The sequence below is a fragment of the Jaculus jaculus genome, chromosome 6, assembly GCF_020740685.1.
Source record: "Jaculus jaculus isolate mJacJac1 chromosome 6, mJacJac1.mat.Y.cur, whole genome shotgun sequence".
NCBI lineage: Eukaryota > Metazoa > Chordata > Mammalia > Rodentia > Dipodidae > Jaculus > Jaculus jaculus.
In genome coordinates this window covers 114,335,234-114,357,971 of record NC_059107.1, presented here as the reverse complement: position 1 = coordinate 114,357,971, position 22,738 = coordinate 114,335,234, and the positions used below count along the sequence as shown (strand labels likewise).

Here is a 22,738-nt window from a genome sequence, read left to right as displayed (position 1 = left end):
CAGTACTCAGTACTAAAAGGTGAAAGTGGAAAATGCTGTTGGCCAGAACATATAATAATAAGACTTGAAAACCGGTAAAAGCAAGTAACCTACTAGGATATTTGCTTACTGTAGTATGATATCTAATCACAGTTAAGTGAAGACTTTTCTCCAATCTTTCAAGAACTTTGTATTAAACCTTTATTTTATCTGTATACATGTTTGTAACTTTGATACAAATATTTTTATAAGCAGAGATGAATGTAAAAATCACAAAGTAGAGGAATGGTGATGTTATAAATGTATGCAGAGTATTATTTGATACTTTAAGGAAGCTGTATCTCTTCCTGTGAACATGCACTTTAAAAAGCCAAGACTTACATGAAGTTTTAAAGAATTTATTATAATATAATGATATCTTTCTCCAAATTCTGTAAGGTTTATAAATTTTAAAATAATATACACAAAAGTTCTTCTAACTTCTTAATTTTGAGAGCCCTTGAAAGAAAAAAGAGAAGTTTTTTTCTTCTTCCACAAGAGTATTAATAGGGGATGTAAAAGAGGACACTAATTAAGAAGTAAAATTAAAATAGGAGAGATTAATGAAATGAAGGGGAAAGTAGGTTATAAAACGCTTTTCAGATGAATCAGTTAAAGGATTCTAACCTAAGTTACTAATTTGGCTCTGGTTCATTATTGATATTTAATTTTCAGTGGTAGGAAAAGGAAAATGAAGATGAATATGAGTTTAATTTAATACCTATAATCAATCTTATACACATTCTGGAATTTGGGTTGAGTATTCATAGCAACCTTGGTTTGAACAGCAGGGTAGAGATGCAGAGAAGCAGAGATCTGGATGCCAAAGAACCTTCTTCATGCCTGCCATGCTGACCTTTAACCTGAAATACATAGTCTGTCTCAAAACAAGCTATATCATGATATCACTTTGCAAAACAAAGTTGTTTTCCTCTGACCTAGATGGCCTGAATGACTTTCAGTTAAAGTTCCTTGATTTAAAAATCAGTGAATGTAAACAACTGCAAATCCAATCAGGCCACTTCTTCCCCTCTTGATGTTATTTACTGTTCAAGTAAATAAGCTCAAGCCCTTCATTTAATCAGCACAGTTACTGTTCTATTTCCCCTTGTTCTCAAGGTCCAGAGAAGCAGGTCATTCAGTTAATTGTTTCAACATCAACATGAAATAAATACATATCTCTAAGCAATTGCTAAGCACATTTGATCTGTAGTTCCGCCTTGTATCTTAAGGTTTATCTATTTCTTATAATTACTTAAGGTTTTTCTCATCACAATGTAGTGATCTCCATTCGGTAGATGAAGAAACTAAAGGCCACCAGAGACAAAGGCTACACACCTTAAGTCTGAACTCAAGTCTGTCTTACCAAACCATGTTCTTAATTTGATGGTATAACAAAAGTTATTTTGTATTTTACCACCTACCTATAACTTAAAACCATAATATTAGTTAAGTTTTTCTATTGTCCTATATAGCAAGCTGGAAAACAGACTAGGCACAAGCAAGAACGCAAAATTCTAGAAGCTCCTTGATATGATCCTTGTCTGTAGGTCTTGCCTTTCCTAAATAAGAATTTTAGATATACTTGATCACTCACTACAAATGCTCATGACCTCCTTCATGAATTATTTTAGTTAATTAGCTAATCAGTTGATTTTTGTGACTCACAGCTACAATAAGGATTTTGTGCCCATAAATAACCTCAACATCAAAGATATGAGAAATTTACAAAGCTTCCATGACAATTGTTTTCAAAATGTCTCATGAATAAAGCATGAGTATTTTATGCTTCAGTATATTTCTAAATTTCTTTCCTAAACTCCACTACTGTTGTTTAGTGTGCTAAAAGAGCAACTCATCACTGGTAGAGATATTTTGGGAAGAACCCTAACATCATCTGAGGTACTGTTCCTGTAGTATAAATGTCGAATATTTAAAAGTTACGAGAAAAGGAATTTTCCTCTCTGTTCACCATCTTAATTATGTCCTTTTGTTCTGAACAAAAGTTGGACTTGTCTTCATTATGCCTCCCTCCATCACCCTTTAGAAGTGTCAATATATACTAATACCATGTAAATTTTATTTTATTAATATCAACTTTTGCTGTACTTCAAAGGTCAGTAAATAACTCTTTGACATAAAAACGCTATATTTGTGCAGAATGTATTCAACATACACAATGAACCCAAGTTCAGGGAGGACTCACTTGGCCTTATAGTGGACCAGAAATTACTGCTGAAGGCCATTAATTACTTCCTTATCAAGTGCAACAGCCTTCTCTTGGTCACATTTTCTCTACCAGCACATTAGGCTGCATTGGTATGCCTGCTTTCAAAGCTTACTACTCCTGGATTCCATAACACCATTCATCTTAACTTCCTTTTTAGTCTGCTACCTCATTGCATACCTGTGCTGATGTTGAAGGCCAGGTAGCAAAAAATCTTACAGAATCATTTTTATTTGTTCTGTTTACTTTTTTATTGTGGAGGAAGGGATGTAATGTCTAAGTTTATGATGCCATGTTTGTGACTAAATGGACCAAGAAATATCATCTCTCATCTCCCAGACTGTAAAAGAGGAATCAAGCCTACACTAGCATTTTGCTGACTGGGTGTTGAGATGTGACTTAGGAACATGATAATGATTTTCTAGTGTGAATATGTCATCTTAGGAAGATGTTCTCAACTGTCACAGTAGCACTGGTCAAGCTCAGCCCTGTTGCACAGACACAGACTTTACAACTTACTTCACTGCTTGCAAATAATACATGGGAATCTACAGGTAGACAAGCAAACCCCAACAGGAAGGACAGACCTACATATGACTGGATCTTATTGAAAATGCACCAATTCCACAGTCAGGTCCCCTTCCATGGAGAGACCAAAAAGGGGAAAGTACCAGAATGATAGCTGTATTCATGCATCTGCCACATGGAACAAAACCTCAGCAGTGAGGAATGTTTTCTCCTAATAACATGAGAAAATAAAGGTCCAGAAATTTGATCATCACTTTACATGGATAATATCTTTATGATGTATGTAGACATATATGATATATTCATATATGCAGTTGTATATTATAGAATGAATCAGGAAAAAGCTAACAGGAAAAACACTACAAGCTTGACACATAATGATAGAATAAATAATTATGCATTTTTTGTAACAACATATGTTGTAAATCTTCAACCATGAGCATATATAATTCTGTTACTCAATTCTTTTTTGAGGCAGGTTCTCACTGTAGCCCACGATTATGCGGAACTCACTCTGTGGCTCAGGCTGTCTTGAACTCACAGATATCTTTCTACATTAGCCTTCCAAGTGCTGGGATTAAAGGCATGAGCCATATCGCCTGGCTTATAAATACAAGTTTTTAAATTCTCAAATTAGTTGCATTAACAACAACAGTGTGTTTCATTGGCAACCAATATAACATATAACTCATAAAATTTGCATTTATGTCCTGGGGAGATAGATGGCTCAGCAATTATGAGCACTTCCTGCTCAAGCATGTGGGCCTGAGGGGTCTTGAAACTTCCCTAGTTCAAATCTCCAGGGTTCATGCAAAAATAGCTGGGTGTGGCCAGGTCCAAGCTTGTAACCCCAGTCCCAAAAGGGAACAGACACCCAGGAATCACTGCAGGTTATATAATCACTAAGAAGGAGATTCTGGCTCAAAATCAAGACCAGGCAGAAAAGCAATGGAGTGGAACACCCAACATTCCACTCTGGCCACAGAGGCCAAGAAACACCCCCTCCCCACTACACCATGCAGGCAAGCATATGAAGCACCACAAAGGCACATATCACACACACACACCACCACCCATCACACACCACATTACACATACACATGTGTGCAAAATAATTGTATTTATTTCGCCTAGTGGAAGTGGATTTCAAAAATGTTGATAGCAGCAACTTTTGTTAATTTTTCTCTCTTAAATGAATAATAGGCAAATTATCAGAACTATATTAATTATATATCATATGTAAATAATGGAAACTCAACTCCCACCCCGCCCCTTATTTTTTGGTTTTTCAAGGTAGGGTCTCACTCTCTAGCCCAGGCTGACATGGAATTCACCATGTAGTCTCATGGTGGACTTGAACTTATTGCAATCCTCCCAAGTGCTATGATTAAAGGTGTGTGTCACCACACCCAGCCCCAATCCCTGTACTTTTAAATGAGTAGGTATTACATGTGAACTATGAAGTTGAATATAACATCATCAAGAGTGGAGATATGGTTTCTGTAACCTATTCTAAACCTACCAAGCATTTTAGATTCTTCCACACAGTGACAGTTCATATACCTTCACTAGTCCTATGGAAATAGCAGAGACTCAGACAAATAAAATCCCACACTGAAGCCGGGCATGGTGGCACACGCCTTTAATCCCAGCATTCGGGAGGCAGAGGTAGGAGGATCACCGTGAGTTCAAGGCCACCCTGAGACTACAGAAGTAATTCCAGGTCAGCCTGGACCAGAGTGAGACCCTACCTCGAAAAACCAAAAAACCAAAAAAAAAAAAAAAATTAATGAATGAATAAAATAAAATAAAATCCCACACTGTAGAGTCCACATTTTATTAAGGAGAGAGAACAAAAAAGAAATAAACAAGAAACTGTTGGACAGTGATAAAGGCTATAAGGAAAATAAAAGAGAGTGATGTGGTAGAAAGTAAGGTGGGAAGTCTTCCCTAAGGAAGTGAAATTGAAATGGAGAGATCAGTCCAGAAAAGTCAATGTCAAGGCCATATGTTCACAATGACTTTAACTTATTATGGATCAATAAAGACAGAATAGCTTGAAGGAGGGAAGTTAGATAAATTTAAGGTCTATCAGGAGCCAGATAAAATATGGCATTGTAGGCCCACAAAATTGAATTTAAAATTAAATATGATAGAAAGTCACTGGAGAGAGAGAGAGAGACAGACAGAGAAAAAGCCTGTGTGCACGTTTATAGTGTGTGTGTGTACACATACACATATACATATATTTAAATAGGTGCAACTGATGAAAAAAATTTTTAAGATTAGTTTTGCATCACTTCCTACCTAAAAATCAAAGCTCTTCTCTTGAGGAAATTGTGTTTAGTTGAGTAGTTTGCCCATATAGAGCAATCATAAAGACTAAGCTGGAAGAACTCAGAAGATATATCAAGATAATAATACACTAGAGAAATCAAAACCACGTTAGAAACCAAAGAAGTAGAATTAAGTCTACCTAAAACATACAAAGACACAGGATAGACCTGAGAGAATTTTATCTGAATGAAAGCATACAAGTGTCTAGAGAAAACAGAAGTGCATATTAAAATACTCTGGCTAGTGTGATGATGATCATATGATTGATGTCTTTGAAAGTGAGACCAAAGTATTTTGTAGAAAAATGCATAGTAGATAAAAATGTTTCTAAAACAAAATAAAATCTATATATTCTAAAAGCATTCCATGTTGCAGGAACTATCAAACCAAAAAGATATCATGACAGAATTTTACAGTTTTAAAGATAATCTTAGGTGATTATAGGAAGAATAAAGCCAGCCATCTAGAAAACAGGCTAGCCTTGATTACTTTTCACAGCTTTCAATACCAGAAGGCATTATAATAATAGCAACAGTGTTCAAAGGCAAAAAATAAAAATAAAATAGATGTTGAATCAAGAATTTAATATCCATCTAAGCTATTACTTATTATTAAAAGCATGATGTAAGTATAATTTCAGACATATAATGCCTCATGAGCCTTACTTGAAAGTAGCCAATAATGAAATCCAGCTTAATAAAAGATACATCAAGATAAGAAATCCAGGAATGGTGACATCCTTCTAAAAATCACAAAGAAAAAAGAACAGTGACTCATCATGAGCATTGAATACATTTAAATTTGTAACTAATGCAATAGAACTCTAGAAATTATAGGTAGAGGACAGGTGGCCTACCATATCTAATGATGCCCAGCCTGTCCACTGAATCAACTCAGGATAGAAAATGCTCAAAAAAAAAAAAAACTATGTCTGTACCTTTGTAGTATCAGCCATGGATGCTGAGGGACTACTGTGTATCCATCAGTGTGATTGATACTAACACAACCCCATTTTTTGTGTATTAATATGACAGAAGTTTAATTTGTAGAACTGTTTAACAATGCTTTGGGGGCCAGGACTTCTGCGTGCTGCACTGATTTTTGTTTTGATTTGATTTTGTTTTTGTTTTTGTTTTTTGTTTTGGTTTTTTGACTTTTCAAGGTAGGGTCTCACTCTAACCCAGGCTGACCTGGAATTCACTATGGAGTCTCAGGGTGGCCTCTAACTCATGGCAATCCTCCTACCTCTGCCTCCTGAGTACTGGGATTAAAGGCGTGCATCACCACGCCCAGCTGCTGCACTGATTTTTAAGTCTGAGGCATTTTTGTTTGTGTTGGCTCCAATAATTCTAATATAGGAATAGGATCAGGCTATGCCCATTCAGCTTATTAGACTTAGGGAAGAGAGAGAGAGAGCAAAATAGGCATACTCATCCTTAATTGCCTGAAACTGAAAATGTCACTTTACTTTCACCTACTTTATGCAGAATACAATATAACTATTCTGAAACATGATAATATAAAAACAGGGACATGATCATGAGAATTGGTAGATGTATGTATATATTTTCTCATATTTCATAGGATAACTTATGCTTCCAAAATTTTCTTCTAAGTCATTAAATGAAAGCTTAAATTTATCAGGTATTCACTTATGTTACAAATATAGAAGTTATAAGAAAAACATAGAACAATAACAAAAGCAAAAGATAGTGCAACATATATCAAGACAAAAATCTAAGGAAGCATAAACACAAATGGAACTAGGGTTGCCATGGAGCTTATATGTGCTAGGTCCTGAGTTAAGTCCCTAGCACCACAAAATAAAAGGCAGCATAAAATATATCTAAACATGTTAAAAAAATAATTTGTTCAAAATAACCTCTAAAAAATAAGAAGTTATGGGCTGGAGAGATGTCTCAGTGGTTAAGGAAGTTGCCTGAAAAGCCTAATGACAGGAGTTCAATTCCCCAATATCCACATAAAGCCAGTTGCACAAAATAGAGCATGCATCTGGAGTCTGTTGGAAGCAGCTAGAGGCCATGTCATGCCCATTCTCTCAGTCTGTCTCTCTTCTATCTCTGCTTGCAAATAAATAAATCAAAAACAATTAAGTTTTTAAAAATAAGAAGTCATTAGACAATAATTAAAACATGAGGGCTGGAAAGATGGCTTAATGGTTAAGACATTTGCATGCAAGGCCAAAGGACCTTGGTTTGATTCCCCAGGACCCACATTAATCAGATGCACAAGGTGGTTCATGCATCTGGAGATCATTTGCAGTGGCTAGAAACCCTGGTGCACCCATTCTTTCTCTCTCTCTCTGCCTCTTTCTCTTAAATAAATAAATAAAAATTAAATATTATTTAAAAAGAAAAAGCATATTTGGTGATGGTGTATATTTTAAGCACATAATATATTCCAAATATATTAATAAAGAAAGGTGCAATTATAAAATGGTAAGTAGGGTTGGTGAGATGATTTAGAGTTTAAGACCCTGGCTTACAAAGCCTAAGGACTCATGTTTTTCTCTCCAGGTCCCATGTAAACTAGACATACAGTGAGGCAAGCACACAAGGTTGCACATGCACACAAATGGGTACACATGTCTGGAGTTTGATTGCAGTGGCTGGAGGCCCTGGCATGCCAATTCTCTTCCCCATACTCTCTCTCTTTCCCTCTCACATAAAAATAAAGGCAGTCTGTTGGACTTGCCTCAAGAAAAAATAAGTATAGTTTAATTCTATTTGTATTTAATGGCAATATATGATATTGACTAGTACATTTAAGTTTTTTTATATTTAGTTTTTATATCTTGGGTTTTGCGGTAGGGTCTCACTCTAGCTCCGGCTGACCTGGAACTTACTCTGCATGTACTCCCAGGCTGGCCTCAAACTCACAGTGATCCTCTTACTCCTACCTATGCCTCCTGAGTGTTGGGACTGAAAGTGTGCAGCCCCATGCCCTGCAACATTTTGTTTTTATGTAATAAATGCTTAGAAAGTATTTATAATGATACATAAGAAATGGTTTGAGTATTACTTGGAGGAATTGGTAAACAAAAACGGAAATGTCTAGCACAGTATGACTGAGGGAACAAAGGAAAGGAGAGGAGCAATCAAAGACTAGAAGAAGGTAGTAGATATTTAAATCTGGCTGAAAAGGGAAAGTACCAAAGTTAAGAATCCAGAACTGGTGACATCCTTCTAAGAAGGGAGCTAAGTCTCTAGTGAGATGGAAGGGCAGCTGGACAGTGATCCATTATGCACTGACATGATGTGAAGAGGATGCTTACTAACCCTTAGGTGTGACTGGAAAGTGATGAATGCAGTAGATGGTCATGGGAGGCAAGACTAGAAAGTCAGGGCAGTTGTGGTAACAAGACTTGTGGGCATCGATTAGAAACCGGGACTTCTGCTTCTGACTCTTCCTCACAAGCTCTGGTACTTAAGGTAGTGGGATCCTTTTGTGGCTGTAGGATTTCTTTCAGCAGCTTAGGGAAGGTCTTCTATGGAGAAAGATGGTTATTTGGTTTTTCTTCCCTCCAAATGGGCTGCCAGTTATGGTTTCGTGATTACATAACAGAGCACACTGCCTGACAAGCATCAGGAAGGGAATAACTGCTCTCCTCCCAGGCAAAACACATTTAAACATCCTTTAAAAATAAGTGGCGGAGGGAATTACCATGGGATTTTTTTTAATAATCATGGAAAATGCTAATAAAAACATTTAAAAAAATAAGTGGCCAGGAGTCAATCCCATGTAGTACAAAAACATTTGGCTGCTTAAATCCAAATGCTGCTTTGTAACCAATCTCATCAGCCTAATTTATAGCTAAGACTTAAAGGTCTTAAGTGGACAGTCTCCACACTGGCCTGGAACTCATGGTGTAACGCAGGCTGGTTTGATTCTGCCTCAGCATCCCAAGTGGTGGGGGTTATTGGTATTTGTCATCACACCTAACTCCAAAGATCTTATAAAATGCTGCGTACTTTATGTGGGAGTACTAGAATGAGTAAATGACTCCAACACCTCTTAACAATGAGTTCCCAATAAATTTAAAATATAGTTTGAAATTTTTGAATATTTTATTATGGTTGAAGGTATATATATATATATATATATATATATATATATATATATATATATATATATAATCAACAAAAACACTAGCTTCCTTAGTATGTCAAATGACAAAGATAATAAGCTCATAGACAGAAGAGTTGTATCTTTCCTCACAGTTTCAGTTGGCGTGCTGTTACTGGGCCTGTAGCAAGGCAGCATACCAAGCAGGAGCATTTGGCAAAAGAAACTGCTAACCACCTTGGCAGATGGTATGCAAGGAAACAGGAAGGACTGAGAGCTCCAATAGTGCTTCCAGGGGCACTCCAATATGACCTAACTTCCTTCCTCTAACTTCCTCCCCTTCTTAGAAGTCCCAATAGCTCCTAATGTACCCATAAGATAAGTACCATGTCCTCAACCATACAGGCCTTTGAAGACATTCCAGATGCCAGCTCTAGCACACACGAGTTCTAGTTGAATTACTGACTACTGGAAAATGTCTTAGCATTTGTATTTGTGAAGAACATTTTACCCTCCTTGAAATTAAAATCTTAATCATTTGAATTTAAAATGATAGAAATGATCAAATGGGTTTTGAATTCCAACTAAAATCTATCATGCACTGTTGCAGGAACTTTAAAGCTTTAGAATCATTGCCTTGTCATTGTGTCTTCTGTCAGAACTGTGACCTCACGTAACAAAATGAGAATAGCTTTTCATTTTCACTATGTATTCACAAAGAAGTAGGCAGCATATATCCACTATGAAAAGTCACATGCTTTAATATTATCTAGTAAAAATTATCACTTTATGAAGAATACTTTCTATTTTACAAATTGCATTTATATATAATCATCCCATATATATATATATATACATATGTATATATATATATATGGCATGTGTATGTTTGTGTGTGTACCTAGATTCTAGTATCACTGTTTTATGAAATAGTCAGTGATTCATTTATGTACGATGTAGGCAACCCAAGTTTTACAAGCAAACAGAGAGCAGAGGCAAATTATTCAAATTTTTTTTGAGATGAACCAGATGCTTTCAATTTAAACTAATTACTTCAGCTCACTTCTTTACTTTAGTTGGGTCATTCAAAATCTGATTCAAGAGCATAGCTTTTACCCTCTTACAAAGTTGCCTTTTGAGTGATTTTTAATCTTGAGTTCCTATTTCACTTCCCATTTGAGACTTTAATACTGTTTCCACAGCTACAAGCCTCAGATAATCATGGCCCTGGGAATTGAGCTCTCAAGTGTGTACACAACCCCCTTGACTCTCAGTTCCCAGTGTAGGTCAAGGCTCCAAATCCCGCCCTTGGGGATCAGAGACAGTGCCTTCCGGCTCAGTTTGCCTGACAAACACAGGGGGCAAGCCAGAATTTAGTGCCCCCCCCTCTCCAGTGTTTCAGGAAACCCAACTAGGATCCCACTTTTGTCTTCTAGAGGAGAGGGATACACAGACAGCTGAAATATAGTGTCCCTTGTCTAATGTGAGCTTCCACAGCCTAGCAGAGCAGAAAGCAGGCCATGGGAGGAGAGGAAGCCTGTTTCCCAGAGCTACCAGGTGGACTCTTTTACTAGTCTCCTGGGTTTGCCAGATAAATACATAAATTGTGCTTAAAACTCTAATGCTATTTCCCTCATCACTGCCTATCCGAATGCTTCTGATCCTTGCAGGGTTAGCTGCATTTAACTTTCTGCATTCAATTATGTTCTTATATAGTGGAAACATTTTTAGGCTATAGAAAAGCTCAGAAAATGAAATGCAAACACTTGTACATCATCAGATGATCTCTTTTGTGTGTGTGTGTGTGTGTGTGTGTTTTCCAGGTAAGGTCTCACTCTAGCCCGGGCTGACTTAGAACTCACTCTGCAGTCCCAGGCTGGCTTGAAACTAAGGGCAGTCTCCTACCTCTGCCTCCCTAGTGCTGGGATTAAAGGTATGCCCCACCACACCTGGCTATTATTAGATGATTTTTATTTCAATTAGTTAAAAACAAAACATAAAAGAATAATTTTCTAGAAGAAGAGGATCACAGTATATCAAGACAGGCGTCACCTCCCCCCAAGTCCAGAAGTTGCTGTGACACGAGGGGAAGAGAATCAGGAATGGAAGGTGCTGTTCTTACTTGTGTCTGTATTCACCTGCTCTGCTTTTGATCACCCAGGCATTGCCATCATCTTTAGTTCTGATAAACTCCAGATTGCAAGCCACTTTTACAATAAAATTATGCTTCTAATGGATCTATCTGGCCACCCAAATGCCTCCTGGACTAGGGGTGAACACCAGGACCTCAGCTGAACCTACAATTTTCTTAACTCAGAGCCTAAAGAAAAATATGCCGAAGTATTGATATTCTTACTCTATTCTCTCTTAGTAATTTGCTTCCACAAATTCCAACTTGGTTTGAACCTTATTTGGAGTTAAATTATGTCCTCTTCAAAATTAGTATATTGGAATTTGACTTCCTCAATACTCTAGAATGATTTTTTTAAAAAAATAGAGTTATTGCAGGTATATCATTTAAGTGAAACCATAGCATTGGGGTCGGGTGGGATCTTAATGCAGTGACTGCTCCCTCATAAAAAGGAAGAATTTTGTTTTGATTTTTGAGGTAGGGTCTCACTCTAGCTCAGGCTGACCAAGAATTCACTATATTGTCTCAGGGTGACCTCAACTCATGTGCCTCCTAAGTACTGGGATTAAAGGCATATGCTACCACACCCAGATAAAAGGAAGAATTTTGATATAGACACAGATAGGAAGGACAATATGAAGACAGAAGTGATGTCAAGAGCAAAGATTGGGAGGACATACCTGTAGGCTAAGCCTGCCAGAATTTGCTGACAAACTACAGGAGCTAGAAGACAAGAGGGTGGGGTATAGATTCATGAGGGAACATGGCCTGGCAGACACCTTGATTCAGATATCTAGCCTCACAACTCTGGGACAATTCACTCCCATTTCTTCACACCAAATAAAATAAATCTCAATAAATAAATATTTTGAAAGTGTTAATGATGATTTTAATGTAGCTTTTCAACTTAACCATCTAAATTATCCTTTTCCTTTACCCAGAAGCAAGTTGATAGCTATCCTCAGGTTATCAGGTAGTTTTCCAGTGTTTCTATCTTGCTTTGGGTCTATTTTTCCAGCTCTTTAACATGAACAAGACCCAGGAACCTCTACCCTTATGCAAGTATCTCAAGACCCTAAGATAGAATGCAATCTGGAAATTTCAGTAAGCCCACCATCTTGACTGGGAGCCATTACACCTGTTTTGCATTTCCAAACTATTTGATTCCTGTCACAGTGTGTACCCCATCATCTTTCCAATCATTTATTTTCCACTAACTTTACACAAAGATAACACATTACTTCCTAGCAAGACTATAAATTCTCGAAGCAATATCATTCTTCTTATAAAGTTAGCTGGGAGGAGGCCCAGTTGAAGAGTTCCTGTTTAACAATAGATTAGACTAGACTTGCAAAACAAGCCCTTTATCACCCAAATGTGTTCTGAGAAGTATGGCTTATTTTGTAAAAGAGACAATATTGCAGCCATCCAATATTTGCAAATGTCAAAAGTAGTGAATTCAACATTATAAGAACATAAAAATGCATAAAGATTTGGTTTCCTTTCCTTGCAAGCATCTATCTCAAATCATTATGATAGTTTTGGAAACACAGTAAAATGCTTCATGGTTTAAATATGTTAATAACACTGATTTTTAAAAATTATTTTATTTCTTTTGAAAAAGAGAGACAGAGAGAAACAGAGAGAGTTATTTTAGCCGTGCCAGGACGTCCTGACACTGCAAATGAACTCCCAATGCACGTACCACTTTGTACATCTGGCTTTACATGGGTACTGAGGAACTGAACCCTGGCTGTCAGGCTTTGTAAGCAAGTGCCTTTACCAGCTGAGCCATTTTTCTGGCCCAACACTAATGGTTTAAATTGAAATTATATTCACATTGCAATTTTATTCTTGTTTGTGGAACATGGTTTTTACTGCTCTGAATTTGTTTCCAAAGCATATTGTCTCAAACATAGAATAAGAATTGTTGAAGCCAGGCATAGTAGCGCATACCTTTAATCCCAGCACTTGGGAGGCAGAGGTAAGAGGATTGCCATGAGTTCAAGGCCAGCGTGAGAAGACTACATAGAGAATTCCAGGTCAGCCTGAGCTAGAATGAAACCCTACCTAGAAAAAACAAAAAAATAAAGAAAGAAAGAAAGAATTGCTTACCTTAGACTGAATCATCAGTACCACTGGCTTCGTTACAAGAGTTTGAAAATACATGACTGCACCTCATTTCTTTGCCTGGCATTGGCAGCACATTCCATAGAGAAATGGCCAAGTCCAGCCTCAGGGAACTGACACAGCATCCTTCTCTCTGTGGCTATGTGGGAACACAAAGTAAATATGTCCTTCAGCTTAGATAACTCAAATAGGCTTGACTCAATTCTGTCATCCAAACCTGAAGGAAAGCAAAGTAGATCAAGGCACATTTCAATGAATTTCTTCAGAAAGTGACCATTTATTTAAAAAAAAAATAATTGAACATGTTTTATTATTATACAATGCCCCATCTTTTAACTAACACCATTTAAAATTTCACATAGAATGTCCTGGCAGTTTTATTTTCATCAAAATTCAATATAGCATCCTGAGTGTCAACTTGTCAGAGCCACAGAAACTGTTGTGGTCAGTCATCAGTCAAGAACTGACTTCTCAGAGCCAGGCATGGTGGTGCATACTTTAATCACAGCACTTGAGAGGCTGAGGTAAGAGGACCTCTGTGAGTGAGGTCAGACTGGACTACACAGCAAGTTCCAGGTCAGCCTGGGCTAGCATGTGACTCTACCTCAAAAAAAAAAAAAAAAAAAAAAAACTGATTTTCTGGCTTCTTAAACCAAATAATCACTAGAACTTGGACACTATATTTGTCTTTATTTCCAGACACTTCAAATGGATGTGACCAAGCTGAATATAACCTTGCTTCGGATCTTCCGTCAAGGAGTAGCTGCCGCCTTGGGACTCTTACCTCAGCAAGTGCACATCAACCGTCTCATTGTAAGATGCTACATTCTAACTTCTCAGAATGATACTACTTTTTTAATCATTGAAGGGTTCATGCTATAATTCTATGACTTAAGAGAAAAATTTACCATATTATCTATTTTTTGTAAGTAAAGCTTTATTAGAACAAGCTATGGCCACCCATTTGCATATTGCCCATGGCTACTTAAAGTAACAGAGTTGAATTGTTACAACAAACTTATTGAGCCCAAAAGCCTAAACTGTTTGTTTACCACCCGGCCTTTTACAGAAAAAATTTGTCAGCCCTGTTGTAGGTTAACACTATCTGCCATGGTAGATATGAATAAAGGGCTGAAAATACACGTGTTAGAAACCCAACACTAATATACTATATACAATATATACATATATATTAAATAATATAATGTCCCCAAATATTGTCCATGAGGGTGGAAACTTCTGCATCACATAAGACACTGTGTTTCCAGATAGTGTTTATTAAAACCCCTTCTAGCACAGCAATAAAATGGTGGGTGCTGAATACACAAGACAAAAGATAATTAATAAAGAAGAACCAAGTCTTTTGTCCACAGCCCAGCTGGAATGCCAAGAGGAAATTTGGAAAGGCATATGAGATAGGGATAATGAAAGGCCTAAGGAATCTCATGTGTGGGACCAGCTCTAAACCTATCCATCCCTCACATTCATTCTTTTTTGAAAAAAATTATTATTTATTTATTTGAGAGTGACAGACAGAGAAAGAGGCAGAGAGAGAGAGAGAGAGAGAGAGAGAGAGAGAGAATGAATGGGAGTGCCAGGGCTTCCAGCTACTGCAAAAGAACTCCAGACGTGTGCACCCTCTTGTGCATCTGGCTAACGTGGGTCCTGGGGAATCAGCCTCAAACCAGGGTGCTTAACCACTAAGCCATCTCTCCAGCCCCCTCACATTCATTCTTGACTCTACTTCCTCACAGTTTGGGAACCTGGATGGCACCAACTAAAATGTTCCCATTAGCACCTGCAGATAGGTTGAGCAAATGGGAAAGCCGGGAGGATAAATTCAAATCAATAATGTTTTTTCTTATAAAAGCTTAATTACTAAAGTTTCCTACTAAAAGAGACATGGGATTTTGGGATTACTTTAAAATTGTTGTTAATTCCATAGGGCTGGGAGCCCACCCAAGGACTGCACACTCTGTCAGTCTTAAATTGCTATGCCCTGCTTCAGTTCAACTTTCTACTATATCTGTATCTGTATTCCCAGCTGCATAATTTTTTTCTTTTCTTTTCTTTTTTCTCAATTTTTTATTCTTTTTTTGCTGTTTATGGTCTATTGCATTTTTATTCTTTTTGTAAAAGGTAAGTTGTTACCTTTGCTAGAAGCTTTAGCATTTTCCCTCATTCCCACCTAGCAAATAAGTAAATAAAAAATATTTAAAAAAATAAAAAATTAGTTTTCAGCTGGGCATGGTGATGGTGGTGTATGCCTTTAATACCAGCACTAGGGAGGCTGAAGTAGGAGGATCACCTTAAGTTCAAGGCCAGCCTGAGAATATACGATGAATTCAAGTTCAGCCTGAAGTAGAGTGAGATGTTGCCTCAAAAAAAGAATTTTAAGCCCGGCACAGTGGTGCACGCCTTTAATCCCAGCACTTGGGAGGCAGAGGTAGTAGGATCAAGAAACATCTCCTTAGAGAAGGCCAGCAGCGTTGTTAAGTGTAGCTGTTACAGTAGGCAGAGTTACAATGACTGAGGGAACCGAGTATCATGATTAAGAGCATCGGTCCTGCAGACCTCCAAGCAGAACCGTACTCCATTGCTTGCATGTCCATGTCCAAGCTGTGTGAGCATGGGTGAGCCACTTACATTTCTTCCTGTGTAAGTTCGTCATCTCCTGGGAGTGGTTTGAGCCTTAAATGAAACAATAGATGTAAAGTGCACAGGCACATGCCAGACACAAAGTCAGTGTCCTTTCCTCCTACTGTTACAAATCATCAGATACCTTTCACATCAATATACGGACCAGTGTTCATTGTCTGCTGTTCGTACAAACATGGAAATGACACTTCATCTTTTACCTAGATGAATTTTTGACAAATTGCATCCAGAGAAAAAATTTAGCATGAGAAAACTGTATGTCAAAAAGAAGATACAAAAAATTTCCTTCTGCAAGTACACTGTACAGTTGCAAAAGAATGTTTGCAATGCCAGTGCCACTTTTGTCTGGCACAGTAACCATTTATGGCAAGGATTGTCTTCATTTTAGCCAAAACAACATTAACAGAAAAATTATCATGATACCGGCACAACATGTGCAGTTCTACCAAAGGGAAGATTTCACAACTGTGGCATATCTGAGGTGGAAAGAGTCAGGGTAGGTGCTTCAAAACGCCTCTAGCACCACCTTCCTTGGTTAGTCTAACTGTCCCACTCACACAATTGACAAGGAAAATTAAAATGGTGATGCTTACAGGCTGCCCTATTGCATCAGGTTTTATTTAATTCATTTCATTTTAAAATATGTCTTTAAGCATAACCATTCAGGGAACATTTAAAAGAATATTACATGCCAGGTCTGGTGGCACATGCCTTTAATCCCAGCACTCAGGAGGCTGAGATAGGAGCGTCACTGTGAGTTCAAGGCCAGCCTGGGCTACCAAGTGAGTTTCAGATCAGCTAGGCTAGAGTAAAGCCTTACCTTGAAAAAAACTTTTAAAAAGTATATTCCAAAAATTAAAATATAGCTGGGTGTGGTAGCACACAGCTGTAGTTCCAGCTCTTGAAAGTAGAAGTAGGGGGCTGGAGAGATGGCTTAGTGGTTAAGTGCTTGCCTGTGAAGCCTAAGAACCCTGGTTCAAAGCTTAATTCCCCAGGACCCACGTTAGCCAGATGCACAAGGGGGTACACGCATTTGAACTTTGTTTGCAGTGGTTGGAGGCCCTAGCATGCCCATTCTCTCTCTCTCTCTCTCTCTCTCTCTCTTTCTCTCTCTATCTGTCACTCTCAAACAAATAAATAAAAATAAACAAAAGAATTTTTAAAAAAGAAAGTAGAAGCAGGAAGATCTTGAGTTCAAGGCTAACCTGTGCTACTTAGTGATGTTCTGTCGCAAATTAACAGCAGCAAAAATATTAAATTATAAAATGGGAAATAAGCCAATATCCAGGGAATATGAAGCTGTAAATCTTAGAGTGCTAACTGTCTTAAGGAAGGATGGTTGATGATGGTAGACTTTAGACTGGTAATTGGTGACCAGCACAAAGTAAACAATACATGTGACCTCTATTGCAAATGGCTTTTAGGAGTCTAGGAATTTTACTTTCTTTAATGTGTCCAAAGGAAATGTGAAAATGTTGCCCAGGTTGTTCACAATACCTTTAACACACGCAAATAACCTGCCTTTACCAGGAAAAGAAGAACAGTGTTGAACTATTTGTGTCTCCCATAAACCGGAAAACAGGAACTTCGGAAGCTCTGCCTTCGGAAGAAGTTCTGCGTTCACTTAATATCGATGTTCTGCATCAGAGTCTATCCCAGTTTGGAATTACAGACATTTCCTCTGAGGTATGTCATTGCATGGAATATGTCATTTAAAAGTCTGCAGTTAGCATGATATGCAAAGCCAGTCCTGTAAGGCTTTAAAATGAAAGCACTTTATTGTGCATTGATTTTTAAATATTTGCCCTAGGGGTCAGAATACTCAACTCTTCGTGCTATTGTGTGCTTATTTTCACATTAAAGTTTCACTTTGGATACTTTCTTCTTGAAATCCTTGTGGCCATGTAACTTGGTTTTACTGATCTAATGAATTATCTAGAAGACAAGTTAAATATGCTTGCCAATTGATCACTTGAAACTGATATGCATAAAGACAAAAATACTGCCCTGTGTACCTTTATCAACAGATTACCTTTGTTATCAAAACAGTTGCCAGACTTTGGAATTATATGAAATGTACTTCTTTTCTATTCTTAAAGACCTTTTTTATTCATAGTATTTTCCAAATTTGGGACTTTCAAAATAATTTCCCTGCCATTCCTTACATTTTCTCCTGAGTGACTTTAGCCTCCTCTCTACTTTGCCTGTCCCATCACACTGGAACAAACACTGGAATAGTCAGCAACCCAAACAGATGTAATTCAAATCTCAGAGTCATGGAATCTGGCCTTCAAGGAACATGTTGTAGGTACAGAAAATAGGGTGCATGGAAATTAAGTGATTGCCTCAGAGTGACAATAGAGTGAAGCATAAAGCAATACTTAAAATCTAGCTAGCAACCAAGCTTGTTGGCACAGGCCTGTAATCTCAGCTACTTGGAACCTGAGGTAGGAAGATCAGAAGTTCAAGGCTTACCTGGGCTACAGAGTCACAATCTGCTTATGGGCTGGAGAGATGGCTTAGTGGTTAATACACTTGCCTGAAAAACCTAAGGACTCATGTTTGATTCTCCAGGTCCCACATAAGGCAGACACAGTGACACAAGGTTGCACATGTACACCAGGGGCACACACATCTGGAGTTTGAGTGCAGTGGCTGTAGGCCCTGGTGTGCAAATTCTCCCTCCCTCTCTCTCTCTCTCTCTCTCTCTCTCTCTCTCCCACATGATAAACAAAAAAAAGGCAAGGCTAGAGAGATTGCTTAGTGGTTCAGGCACTTGCCTGCAAAGCCTGAGGACCATGTTCTACTCTCCAGATCTCACATTAGCCAGATACACAAAGGTGAGGCAAGAACAAGGTGGCACATGCCTACTAGGTGGCACAATTATCTGGAATATGACTGCAGTGGCTGTGAGGCCCTGGAGCACCAACTCTCTCTCTCTCAAAACAAAAAAACAAAAAATAAAAACAAACAAGAAAAAGCAATCTGTTGGGCTTGCCTCAAAAGAAAAAGTCTGAGCAAATAATAAGACCCTACCTGAGGAAGTTACTTCTTATAGCTGGGACAAAATGAAACTGCATGTAGAAGGAGAGGGTTTATTTCCAGCTTGTAGTTTAAAGGGGAAGTTTCATCATGGTGAGGAAAGCATAGAGCCAGATACAGCTGGGCATCACATCTTGTCATATCAGCAAGGAGGAGACAGCAAGAGTGAGCTCCCAGCACTGACAAGTGGGGCTGGACTATAAAATCCCAAGTCCTGATTGCAGTGACACACCTCTCCAGCAAGGCTCCACCTCCCAAAAGCTCTACCAGCTAAGGATTTAGTATGAGGCTTAATCACAAACACAAGAGCCTATGGGGGATATTTGACATTCAAACCACTCTGGCTCAAAAAATACAAAGAAGACTGAGTGGTTATGCACTTACCTAGCTAGATGTATGAGGACCCATGTTCAATCCCCTCCAAAAAAATAAAAGAAAGAAGGAACGTAGGGAAGGAGGGAGGGAGGGATGAAAGTGGGGAGAAGGGAAAGAAGGGAGAAGGGAAAGAGGAAGGAAGAAGGAAATGAAGGAATGAACAAACGAATGAATGAACAAGCTAGATCTCAGCTGAACATGGTGGCACACATCTGAAACTCACTTAAGGCAGAGGCAGGACAGACATGAGTTCAAGATCAGCTTTGGCTACATAGCAAAACCCTATCTAAAAACAAAATATAAATGTCTTTGTTTTATTCCTGATCTATTCTTCTTACCAGTAAGTCATACTGTCTTTCATTTCTTCAAATACCATAGGTTTTTTATAAAAAGGTTTATTGCAGAACCATGTGAATCCTAGATGTAACATTTATCATGTGCTTGACCTCAGGAAGGTCATTTAATTCAGAGATTTTCTTCCTTAGTATAGTGCCAAACTCTCTGAGCTTCAGTTTCTTCATATCCAAAATAGCTATGGCCCTCATTTAATGGATTTGACATATGAATTAATTTTTCTTTTATTTATTTATTTGCAAGCAGAGAGAGAGAGAGAGAGAATATGGGTATGCCAGGGCATCTTACCACTGCAAATGAACACCAGATGTGTGCAATACTTTGTGCATCTGGCTTTACAGGGGTACTGGAGTATTGAATACAAGCCATAAGGCTTTGCAAGGAAGTACCTTTAACCACTGAGTCATCTCTCCAGTCCTGAAATAATTTTTCTAAATTTAGGGGGAAGTTCTAAGATAGTGTGGGTTCCAAACTAAGTGATTTAAATACAAATCCAGATGACTTAGCAGAGTGAAAATAAGCAGTCTTCCTGTGGTGCCCTTTGGGCAATGGGTCCAGGACCAAAGTCTGTGGGTGTGAAATTTTTTTACATAAAATTTCATTTGCAAATAGTTGTTAGACTGAATTATTTAGGGAACAATTACAAGAAGAAAAACTGTGTGTCGAAGGCTGATTTTTTTTTCCATTCATGGTTGGAATTTCCAAAAGCAAAAATCATAGATAGGAAGGCCAACTGGATGTTACTACTGAACAGTGATGTCACAACAGCCCTTCTCTGTTTCTTGCTTTCAGTGGATTGTTGCTCCTATATTGCAAATTGAAACAGATGAGGGGAGTGCATCACTATGATAAAGTTACTACTTTGTGTTATGGAACTTTGAAAGGTCACCTTGTGCTTCCAGAAGCGAGAAAGAGTAAGAGAGAGAGAGAGAGAGAGAGAGAGAGGGAGAGAGAGAGAGAGAACATGAGCTGAATCACCCAGAATTCTCTATATCCTTACCACATCTGAAACTGAAATGTCTTTGCATGACAAACCCAATTCCATTCCCATTGTCTAGGCCCTTCATAGACTGAGTAATAATAGAATCTTTTTTCTTAATTTTGAAAAAGATCATTGATAAGGTAGGAAGAGAATTTTTTAAAAATATATTGAATCAATTTATTCTGCTTCCTATAAGCTTTTAGAGAATAATTTTCTCTATTTTCCCTGCTACTTTGTTCTGTTTAATGTCACTCTACGGGCTTGAGGAATACAGAAAGAATGAGATCACTATTCAAAAGGAACTAGTTAAAATAAAGTGCTTGGTGATCTTTAATACAGCATAGCAGTGAAGGTGAGAGCTTACCTGGACCACCCATCACAAAGCTATATAGTTCACAATAGGCCACAAGACTTATGCTATACTTGAATAACAAGCACATTTCATAGCCAAAATTTAGTATTTTCTTATGAAAATATTGCCACCTAGAAATCCAGGAATTCTCCATCCCATGAAATATACATTATGGCAGGTCCGCAAGTGTTTAAATTGGGAATAAAGAACATTTCATCAAGGAATGGTGGACTGTTTGAACCTTTGGTTCAGGAACTTTATCTGGGGACAAGCATCTCCTGAACTGAATCTCTAAATGCAGAAACAAGATCAGGCTGAGGAGAAAGAAAAGGGCCTGCAGTGAGCAAGCACCACATGGGAGCTGCCAGATAGACACGTAGCCTTAAGGAGCACAGCAGACATTTGTGGACAGTTGTGTAAGGCTGCTAATGGTCTTCTGGGTTCCCCTCCATATTTATTCATCTTCTAGTAGTTAGGATTTTATAACAGCTTATGACCCAATCCAGCATTTTACATTTAATCTTCAAAATATACCTTGCTATGATATAAGGGATCTCTGGTCTTTTGGCTTTCCATCATTTATGAATTGCAGAATATCAAGAATAATGCCTCACAGCATCTATTGCTAACCTTATGGTAATTACCTTCATAGAATGATGTGTTTTTACTGTTGCTGTTTCTTTACATGCCTAATTTTTTAATTGAAATAACTAGGGAACAAAGAAAAATATCACATAGAGACTTATTTTCATTAGTCATCTATTTTTGTTTCCAATCTGAATTTGAGAGGAAAAATTCTTTCTTGCCTTTCCTCTTCCTTCCTTCCTTCCTTCTTTTTCTTTTCTGTCTTTCCTTTTTTTCAGGTGATGTTTAAGACAGGGTCTCACTCTATGGCCCAAATGGTCTCGAACTCATTATATATCTTAGACAAGCCTTGGAATTATGGTAACCCTCCTGCCTCAGCAACTCCCCCCTCCCCATGCTAGGATTATAGGCATGAGCCACTATGTTCCACATAGCATTTATTTCATATATTTTATGTGGTACTTGGAATATTGTAGGCACTCAAATTTTTAATAAAAAACACACATAAATATAAAACAGAGTGTCTCTTGCCCAATAAGACAAATTCCAGGAAAATCAAATTAAACTGATTTGGTTTCTATTTACAGATATTTTCTACAATATTAATTAAATACCTACTGAAACATTAAGTTCTACATTAATAATGAAAAAAATAGGAATATTTTGTTGTTCACTTACAAATTATTTTAGTTTCATAGGTGTAATGTTTCAGTGAAAGTTAACTTTTAGCAGGACAGGGTGGTCTGTTGATTCATATATTCATAGGACATTTACAAAGATTAAAAACAACAAATAAGTATGAACCATAATTTATGAGTTAGGAGTTGTTTATTCAAATTCTGAACACTGGCCAGCAGAAAAATCTAAAAAACTTGAAAACCTAGCCAAACAATGCTGAGGAGACATAACATCAATGTTAATGTACATTAGATT

General features: G+C 37.7%; 1 protein-coding gene across 2 annotated transcripts in view; it reads left to right on the top strand.

Annotated features, from left to right (window-relative positions):
* Positions 1 to 22,738, top strand: part of Ptprr (protein tyrosine phosphatase receptor type R) — a 293,879-nt gene that overhangs the window by 136,324 nt on the left and 134,817 nt on the right. For both annotated transcript variants that reach the window (XM_045153538.1, XM_045153539.1), the window contains exons 3-4: positions 14,157 to 14,270; positions 17,646 to 17,801. In XM_045153538.1, the coding sequence (XP_045009473.1) occupies positions 14,157 to 14,270; positions 17,646 to 17,801 (270 nt within the window). The remainder of the gene's footprint in view (positions 1 to 14,156; positions 14,271 to 17,645; positions 17,802 to 22,738) is intronic.